Source organism: Cebus imitator, unplaced genomic scaffold (genome assembly GCF_001604975.1).
Source record: "Cebus imitator isolate Cc_AM_T3 unplaced genomic scaffold, Cebus_imitator-1.0 Scaffold25, whole genome shotgun sequence".
Lineage (NCBI taxonomy): Eukaryota > Metazoa > Chordata > Mammalia > Primates > Cebidae > Cebus > Cebus imitator.
Window position 1 is genome coordinate 7312879 of NW_016107340.1, and position 10509 is coordinate 7323387.

The following is a 10509-nucleotide window of genomic DNA, read 5'->3' on the forward strand; positions in this document are numbered from 1 at the left end:
AGTGAAAGGGAAAATCTCTTACAAAACTATCAGATCTTGTGAGACTTATTCACTACCATGAGAACAGCATGGCAGAAACTGCCCCTAGGAATTAATTATCTCCCACTAGGTTCCTCCCACAACACATGGGAATTATGGGAGCTATAATTCAAGATGAGATTTGGATGGGGACACAGCCAAACCATATGAGTCATGTTTAAAAACTTAAAGAGATAAGGGAGTTTCTATTACTAGTAGTGATGGTCTAGAACAGGGGATTAGCAAACTACCACCTGTAGGCCAAATTTCGCTCATGATCTATGTTTGCATGACCTGTGAACTAACACTAGTTTTTATATTTTTTAATTATTGAAAAAAAATTAAGAGTATTTAGTAGCACACAAAAATCATATAAAATGCAATGTGTTCTAGCTCTGAGAAGATTAAATAGATACCCTTTTCCCTATTTCTCCCACTATGTAAGACTAATAATTTGGGATATTACATATAAAATCAAACATAGGAGGACTCTGATTATTATTTAACCCAGAAATACCAATAGGCACAGACAAATAAAGCCCCTTTGATTTCTTTAGCCAAAGGACCAGGAGAGGGGCATCTTACCTGGACAGGAGACTTTTGGGGTAATAATCTCTTTACTCCTCCTAAAGATCACAGAAAAAACAAAAACAAAAACAAAAAAAACCTGTGGTTTCACCGCCCTTAATGCCAACAATGGTGGAATAAGGGACCTAGACATTGAGAGGCTGCAACAAGGCAGTCCAAAATCTGCTCCCCACCTCCCTGCAGTTTTGTCAGAGGACTGAAAGTAGGAGCCAGGAACTTCATCCTTGCCGACCATTATGAGCAACCCTCTTACCCCATAACGTCTGTGGAGATTACATGGTGAGCCTAAACTTCTAACCAGCCCAGCACCTTTTTCCTACTGGATGATGCCAGAGGAAGCCCTTAGTAAAGAGTCAGGATTTTCACCTTTGCCCAGTGGTAATGAAGCAGCTCCCACTGAGGAAACCACATAAAGAGCCAGAACACCCATCCCCTCCCAGTAATAAAGAGAAGGCCCCTACCTCCCACCCCCGCTACCAATGGAGGCCATGTGAAGAATCTGGACTTTAACCTTTATTTGATACTTAAGTGGTGGTGTCATCCATTGCCCTGCCAAAGTGATGTCAGAGAAAGCCAGTTTAAAAAGGTTTAACTATTAATACATACAATCACCAACATGAATCTTCAAAGCATTATGCTGAATGATGCCTGATGTTTGATTCTTGCATACTAAGGTGTTCTGTAGCAAGGTCTTTAAACAATGCTCATAGCATAGATAACCCTTCAAAAGTAACAAAGCATGTAGCATAGCTAATTCCCTCATTAAGATGATTATCTAGAGTCTAGGTCATGAGTTTTGCAAGAAAGTCTGAGACAAGATCAGCTGTACATATTTTATCCTAAAAGCTTACATATTTTCTGGAGGGCAGGTGTGGGGATCCACTGTAACCAAATCATAATTTCTGTTTGTGAGTCCCTATTAAATATCTCTTTCTGAGAAACTGGATTTGTCAGCGTTCCTTTGGCCTCTCAGCTCCATCAGCCTTTGGGGGTAGGATTGCATATACATGCTCATCCAGGAACAACAGTGAGATTATTTCCTCTCCTTACTCCTTACCCACCCTCCAATTTTAAAGCCCCTGAAAACATCAGCTCTTAGTTAGGAGAAAAGCTGGAGCAAGAAAGCAACAAGAAATCAACGTGGTTTGCCTATAGTTAGGTAGTTAGAGGAAGCTTTAATTGAATGTGTGTCTGGAGTTTTGATAATAGGTAGTATCAGACTTTTTATTACCTGAAAATGATCAGATAAGCTAAATTAATAATAATTTAATTTAGAGGAGAAAAATGCATACACAGGAAATGTGTTGAGACACCAAAATGTTTCCTTCAATTCGTTCCCTGTAAAGTCCAGCTTGTTATATGAACTAATGAAAACAAAGAAGAGGTTTTGAGTGCAAGATGAATCCAGGCTGTACTCCTAGTGAATTGGCAAAAAAGTTGACAATGAGAAGATATCCAAGATGTTTCAGAGTAGATGACATGAGAGATAGACATTTGGGAGTTAAAAGCATTATAGGCTGGTCAAGGTTATGATCATAGATAAAATGCTTTAGACAGAGAAATATAGTCTATTCAACAGGGCACAGGCAGGCAACTTAACCATTAATCCTACTAAGAGGCATGCACTATGCTAGGAAGTTTAAATATGTCACCTCACATATGTATCAAAACAGCTCTACAAAGTAGGTCTTACACCCACTTTGCCAATGAGGAAACCAGGCTCCAATGAGGTATGTAACTAACTGAATGGTCACACAGTAAAGAAATGCTGGTGCCACATTTGAACCTAGGTCATCTGACTCAAAAGCTATTAATCATTAGCTACTCCATGAAATGTCATTGTTCATTCCCAATTTTTGCAGTTCAAAATTAACCCAAATACTCCTATTCTAGATATTTCTAATATCAACTTGAAGAAGAATGGAAAACTAGATATTGATGATAGTTTAAAAGTTGGGGATGGCCAAGAGATTAGGTGTGTATGGGAATCAGATGTAAAAACATTATGGAAATAAATAGAAGATAGCTTTATCTCCTTCAGTTTTTCCAGAGGAATCTTGAACTCTCCAACCACTTTTCTTTCTTTCTTCCCTTTTACTATCTCCTGTATTTCCCATACTCATTTTTCCTGCTCAGCTTTTGGTTCTTGGGATATTTCCTACATGATTTGTCACATCTTCTTTTGAACCTATCCAAACGCTATGGGTCTTTGAGGTTCAATATAAATTCCACCTCTTCTTGGAAACTTTCTTTGCCAACTCCAGTCCTGGTATTCTTTTCCACCTATAAGCAAACACCATAATATTTAGCAACATACTGGTGTTTTCTTTGACTCCTCAGAAACAGTCACCAGGTTGATATGCTCTTCACTCCTAACCTTGCTGACCAGAGCTAAAAGGGAGCTGAAGTTCTGTCTTTTCTGCTCCTCTGCTGCTTCTTGGCATTGGGCCTCTCTTATTTCTAGGTGACCAGTTTACTTTGCAATTGCCCTTTCTCCTAACCTGTACCTATTGCTGCCCTCTCTGTGGATAACATGCTTCAAGTTACCTGTATCTTATTTTTAACCCACCCTACATCCCGTATATCTGATTTAATCAACATTAAGGTGAGATGCACTGCTAGTCTTTTCTTAGCGCTCTTCCCTGAAAGTTCTTTAACCCTTAGACATTTCTAAAAGTTGGATATTCGTGCTGGTGTATCAGGCAGCAGGTTTTAAACCTACATCACCTTGACAAAAAGCCAGCCTTCAAAAGGGGAGGAAGAAAGGAAAGTGTGGAGGCATTACCTCTCACATTTGAGATGCCTCCTACTACTTCGCTTCCCTTCCCATAGACAATTATCTCCTTCCATTTTCCCTGGGAGCTTAAATTCCACTCTAGTATTCCCTCCAACTTTGATAAAGAGGAAACCCCTGTCACAATATACAGGAGGATCTTGATCCTGGACAACGAATCTAAAAGTCTTTAGAAGGACTTCAGGGCAGTTTCATACTCCACCAACTTCCTATTTCGTTTAGCACATTTTTGTTGAATATATACAACCTACTAAATATTGGAGATACGAATGGAGACAAAAAATAATCCCTGAGATTAAGTAAGGAGTTTATGGTGATGGTGGGGTCAGGCAGTAAGAAGTTACAATAAAGTGGGATAAGTCTAAGTTTAGAGGATGACAAGGTGCTAGAGAAATACGTAGAGAGGACACCTAGCTGTCTTGAGGATGTTAGATAAAGTATCTTAGGGGAAGCAATGGCTTCATGAAGCCAAAGTTCGATGAGTTAGCTAGGAAAAAGTAGTTGAGGAAAAAGATATGTGCAAATGCTCAGAAAGAAAATGGCATATCCTGGGATCTGCAAGTGTACTGTGGCCTGAATGGAAAACAGTGTGAGTGAGATATAGTGAAAACAAGCTGAAGAAAGATTAGATCTAAATGGGATAAAGGAATGTATTGCCCCCTCCTAGAAATGAATGCTTTGTTTGGTTGCTATACCAGTAACAAGAATTAGAAGCATTTATTAAACTGCTTACCATTTAACTTGGTAAATCAAAGAACAACAATTTTTATAGGTATCAGTAAATATCTGTAATTAGATACATGGTGGGCTTTCCTGTTCATATACAATGGTTATTCTCAGTGTTTAAATAATTAAAGGTAATTACCAGTGTTAGAGTGAGTCATTTGAGAAATAATACCTTACCATTACAAAAAAACTCCTAGGGAAAGTTATATGAGACAGCAAAGATAAATAGTAAATAGTAAAATAATATGAATAGTAAATAATATAGTAAGAACAGTTCAAAATAATTTAGCAATTTTTTTGACCACCACACAAAAAAAATTACAGTAAAACTGAGACTGGGAATATTTCATTCAACCCTCACACATGCTGCTATTGATTGGAAATGTAAAAAATATGCATTTGTCTTGACAAAATGGAAAGCAACGGTACGCTATTACTGGAAACTTTAGCTGAGGTCAAAGTTGTAAATGAAAGGGATAACTTCTCAGAGAACAATTCAGTGTAGTATTGTTTTGCCTTGTCATGAAGAATTTTTGTGCTTCCACAAACAAAAAATATTGGACTATTAGGTGAACGTGGCAATCAAGTGGTTTTCAGAAGACTCTGTTTCTTCTTCTACAAAAATGACAGAAGTGGGGTCAGGATGTTCCCAAAGGCTCCTTCTACCAATAAGGGCATAATTTCTCGCAGAAACAAATAATGAGAACTTCATAACAATTCATTTATTTTATGAATGCTTTGTCCCTTGAGAACACTAGTCTATCTTTAGAGAAGGAATTTATCAAACTTCTTTGGGCAACCCATCTTCTTTACTTTTTTTTTTTATTTTTTGGTCTTCTCTTTGTCAAACGTTCATGGAACAACTACATTCAGGTGTAGTAATCGTAATGCAAAGCTCTGAAAACGACGAGAGACCTCGTAGCTTCCGAAACGCAGCTGGTAGCAGGTACTCTAGAACACTAAGTGTGAGCTCCCGAGCACCCGTAGGTCGGATTCTTTGGATGAAGCACCGGAAGTGACCGCCTCGCGGCTGCTTCCTCTCCTGAAATCCAAAGTCCCGCTGCTCCGCCGCGATATTGAGTAAAACACTTGGAGTCCGACAGCATGGAGGCAGCGCGCCCTCCCCCAACTGAAGGGAAGTTCGTGGTGGTCGGCGGCGGCATCGCGGGCGTCACTTGTGCGGAGCAGGTAGGGCGGTGCTCAGGCGGCTCCACCTCTTTCCCGGACCCCAAAGGCCGTAGCGCTGGAGGCCTTCCTCCCGCCCCCTCCCTTTTTCTTCTTCCGGGTTCCTCTTTTGCTGTGCCCTTTTCTGCACCTCTTGCTCCCAGATTTTAGAAACTGTTTGATGGTTCTCAGATGATGTTCTTAGTACCGCGCTAGTTTTCTCTCAGGCTCAGAGAGAAGTGAGAATCAAATTATAGCCGAGAAACCAAAGCTGGCTGATCCGTGCTCTGATCCTAAAAATGCCAGAGCAGAGAAGAGGATTTTGCATTTAGACAGCAAATAGCAAATTCAGCCCCCTTTCTTCCTTTCTTTCTTTCTTTCTCTTTCTTTCTCTTTCTCTCTCTCTCTTTCTTTCTTTCTTTTTCTTTCTTTCTTTTTCTTTCTTTCTTTCTTTCTTTTTCTTTCTCTTTCTTTCTTTTCTTTCCTTCCCTCCTTCCTTCCTTCCTTCTTTTTCTTTTCTTTTCTTTTCTTTTCTTTTCTTTTCTTTTCTTTTCTTTTTTTTTTTTTTTTTTTTTTTTGAGATGGAATCTCGCGCTAGAATGCAGTGGTTTGATCTTGGCTTAATGCAACCTCCACCTCCTGGGTCCAAGCGATTCTCTTGCCTCACCCTCCCGAGTAGCTGGGATTACAGGCGCCGGCCACCACGCCCGGCTGATTTTTGTGTTTTTAGCAGAGACGGGGTTTCACCATGTTGGCCAGGCTGGTCTGGAACTCCTGGGCTCAAGTAATCCGCCCGCCACCGCCTGGGATTGCAGGCCTGAGGCACCGCCCGCCGCCTTCAGCCCCTTTAGTTTCTAATAGTTGCCAAGTTTTCAGTGCATCTTAACTAATTAATAAAGAATCCCATAGATAAGTTTTCTATACTTTGAACTCCCAAGATAGAAGATACTTTAGTAATGTTTTGTAAAACAATCAGCAAGGAATTAAATGCATATAGGGATTGCTTTTCTGATTATACTGAATAGCCGGACCATATATATTCATATACATGTGTGTATTTCAAAAAGTTTTAGATTATTTTGTTGATGTAAACTAAAGGTGAGCAATCACTGAAGTCTTAAGAAATAGTGCAAGAAATTCAAGTGTTTTCAACATTGGATGCGAATTTTCTGTTTACTCACTAAGTAAGCACACTCATGATCCAGGCACCATATTAAGTGCTGAGTGTTAAACTATGAACACCATGAAATACCATACGAGGCACTCACAGCCTAGTGGAAGAGACAGTATTGTATGTCTATGCTAGAAACATGATTGGTTATCTTAGGGGTGCCTGTGGAGTTAGGCAGGGAGTGAATTAGAGAAGAGGTATTTTTTTTTTTAATCAAAGTTATTTTTAAAATCTCGTTATCAAAGAATAAAAGTTCACCAAGTATTCAAGAAAAGAAAGACATTCCAAAGGGAGGCTAACAATGTAATCTTCAGTGGAAAAGCGTGGATTATGAGAGAGCAATAAATCTTAAAGCATAGATCATAAGGAGTCTTATAAATCATGCTAAGAACTCAACAAGAGTTTACAAGTAGTGAAATGTTTTTGAGCAGCAGAGTAACTTGATCATATAAAAAGGTTTGAAAGATGGTTACAGTGTATTTGTGGCAGAGGCAGTTGGTTTGTACATCAAACTGGAGAGCCAATTTGTAGGTGATTTCAGTAGTATAAAGAAGTTTTGAGAACCTCACCTAGCAATGGAAACAGAAAGCAGGGAGATAAATTGCAGAATATACACAGGAAAGAAAGATGGAGAGAGTAATAATATTGTCAAATAATATAGAAAGTTCAAATAAAATGAGTAACAAGAATCGCATGGGTGTTGGGCACAATAGCTCATACTTGTAATCCCAGAACTTTGGGAGGCCAGGGTGAGAGGATTGCATGAGGCCAGGAGTTCAAAGCTAGACTGAGCAACACAGCAAGATCCCATCTCCATAAAAATAATTAAAGAAAATAAATAATCCCTTGGATTTTAAGGATCCATAGTTCCCTCAAACATGCTGTATCAGTGGTGTAGTAGGAATAGAAGCCAGATTATTGAGGATGGTGGTGTCGAAGAACCAGACTTTGAGATAAGAAAATGCTTTCAGGTACAGAGTGAAGACAGAGGTTGTAGCTAGAGAAAAAATAATGAAATATTAACCTATAAAGTTATACGTCTAAATTTTGTTGAACTTATTATTAAAATGCCTTTATCATGCCACAATATGTACTGACTGGAAGAGGCAGAATAGGAGTGCCAAAGCACTTGGGGAAAGTCAGACCAAGATTCTAAGTGTTTAAGGGTTTGCTTTAATGTCATTCCATTGAAGACAAAGGAAATACTATTTTAAGATAAATAGAAGTTGGCTTAACTGTTAATGAGGAAGATAGTTTATTCTTATCCTCTGTATTATAACTCTAAATTGGTATACAAAATAGTTGAATAAATAAAGGATATTTCCTTATATCACTTTTCTTGTTCAGGAGATCTTTGTTAGTGGTTAGTGTAAATGTAGTATTTTATCAATATCAGAGTTTAACATTATTCACCATTGCCCCATAGATAAGGATAATGGAGACTGCGATGAGGAACAATGGGTTTTTAATTTTCTAGATTAATTACTGTATTAAAATTGCATTATCCTCACCCCCAAACCATGTATACTAATACTTAAAGTAATTTGTCCTAATGTTTTCTTTCTTTTTAAAAATAAGTTGGCTACGCACTTTCCATCAGAAGATATTCTCTTGGTAACAGCTTCTCCTGTTATTAAAGCAGTTACAAATTTCAAGCAGGTAAGAACCTTTGTATAACTTCTTACTATTAATTTGAAAAAATTGCAATAGCTTGCATAGTAGTTAGGGTAATTGTGTATTTTTTTTAAATGCCAAGTAAAACTATATGCTGTTCATCATGATGTTTTGATATATGTATACATTGTGGAATGGCTAAATCAAGCTATTTAATTTATGCATTATTTCACATATTTATAATTTGTTTGTGATAAGAACACTTAAAATCTTTTCTCCTAGCAACTTGCAAACACAATATATTGTCATTAACTCCAGCCACCATGAGTGTGAGGAGAGGTGCCATACAAATGTAAACAACCAAATCTCACAAGAACTCACCATCTTGAGGACAGCCATCAAGGCCATGAGGGATTTGCTCCCATGATTTTACCACCTCCCGCCTCCAACACTGGGGATTACATTTCAACGTGAGATTTGGCAGGGACAGAAATTCAAATCATGTCATTATGTCATTTTGTTCTGGCCTATAAGGTTTCTCCTGAGAAATCTGCTGTTAGCCTTTTGGAATCTCCCTTATTGTGATTTGCTTTTTTTCCTCTTTCTGCTTTAATGATCCTCTTCTTGTTTTTGATTTTTGATAGTTTAATTATAATATGTCTTAGTGCCTTATTTGGATTGAATCTGATTAGAGACTTTTGACCTTTTGGTTCCTGGATATTTATGCCTTTCTCCGGATTTGGAAAGTTTTCTATTGTTATTTCTTTAAATACACTTTCTACTCCTTTGTCTTCCTCTTCTCCTTCTATAACTCCTATAACTCAAAGATTTGCTCCTTTGATGCCATCCTTTAAATTCCGTATTTCTACATTCTTTTTCATTCTTTTTTCTTCTTCCCTTCTGACTGTATATTTTCAAATAATCTTTCTTGAGATTCACAGATTTTTTTCTTCTGTGTGATCAGTTCTCTTATTGACATAGTCTGTTGCATTTTTTTGTTTCATTCATTGCATTTTTGTGTTTTTTTAAAATAACTTCTCTTTTTAAATTTTTTGTTTCAGTTGCTTATTGTTTTCCTGATTAATGGAATTGTTTATAACTTCTTAAAGTTCCTTCACCTTCTTTAAACAATTATTTTGAATTCTTTGTCAGGCAGTTCTGACATTTCTTTTTGTTCTTTTGGTGGTGTGTCTTCTTGGTTTATCATTTGTCTTTTTGCCATATGTTGATGTTTGCACATTTGATGACACACTCGCTGTTTTCAGAAGTATGGGCTAGTTTTGCTGTGGAAAGACCTTTCCCTATGGGGAGGGCTGCTTGCTGGATGAGATGCAGAAGTTCTGGCACCAGTGAGGGTGCCCACTTTATAGTCTGTGCAGCTCTGTCAGCTGAGTTAATCATTATTGAAGATTGCAGGGATCCTCAGCATCCAACTCTGGATATCTGCAGTGGTAATGGGGGTTGTTGGGTTTTCAATGTCTATGGCTGCTAAGAGCCTCCCAATCTTTTTTTCTCCCACAAAGGAAGTTGTGGCTTAGGGGATCCCTATTGGCACTGGGTCTGCCTTCTGGGTTCAGTTACAGTGGCGGCAGCACTAGTGTCTGATAAGTGGTGCCTAAGGAGCAGTGATAGAGCTGAGGCCCAAAATACAGGCACACATAGAAGAACTAAAGCTCTGGGATCTGGGACAGTAATGACATTGATGCCTAGGGTACAGGCACCATACTGCTGTATTGATAAGAGAATGTGAGATGAGAATGCTTGGGAAGCAGCCAGGGAAACCAAGAATGGGAATACAGGTATGCTCAGAGTTATAGCAGTTTCAGTGTCAGGGCAGGGCCTAGCTTTCAGTGGCAGCTGAGCCAGTAACTGGATTGCAGACATGTGCAGTGAGGCTTGGTTGTAGGGCCCAAAGTGCAAACTAGCTTACAATGGTGATGGCTCTGGTGTCTGAGATATAGGTGGGCCCAGTGCAGGCCATAGAACCTGGGTCTGAGGTATGGGCATTCTCAGAATGACCATGACTCTAGGGTTGGGGCACTCATGGGTTTGAGAGATGAAGTGACTCCTTTTCCAAAGCATCTTGACATTGACCACTTCTTTGTAGAGACAGGATGTGCTGCCATGTCTCCCTCTCTGGGGTTCCATGTCAAGAATGGTTGTTGGTTCACTCACAGAAGCAAGAGATGCCAGTTTTCTTTGCAGTGCAGGCCACCGTGGACCACAGCGGTCCCCACCATGTGGCTGATACTGATAGCCTTTCTTCGTTCCTAGCCATCTCCTGGTTTCTCAAGCATGCCAAGGTCATTATTGATTCTTTTTATGTGGGTAGTCCTAATTTTTTTGCTCTACTATGTTGCTACAGATTGCTTAATGGGCCTTTGAGCCCTCTTTGGGCCACTTTGGCTTGTAAATAGTTGTCTATACTTGGTTT

The 10509-nt window shown here is 38.9% G+C and overlaps 1 protein-coding gene across 1 annotated transcript in view; it reads left to right on the forward strand.

Annotated features, from left to right (window-relative positions):
• Positions 1-5098: 5098 nt before the first annotated feature.
• Positions 5099-10509, forward strand: part of PYROXD1 (pyridine nucleotide-disulphide oxidoreductase domain 1) — a 30559-nt gene continuing 25148 nt past the window's right edge. Inside the window, exons 1-2 of the mRNA XM_017522953.1 lie at positions 5099-5314; positions 8040-8120. Of these exons, the coding sequence (XP_017378442.1) occupies positions 5231-5314; positions 8040-8120 (165 nt within the window). The 5' untranslated portion in view covers positions 5099-5230. The remainder of the gene's footprint in view (positions 5315-8039; positions 8121-10509) is intronic.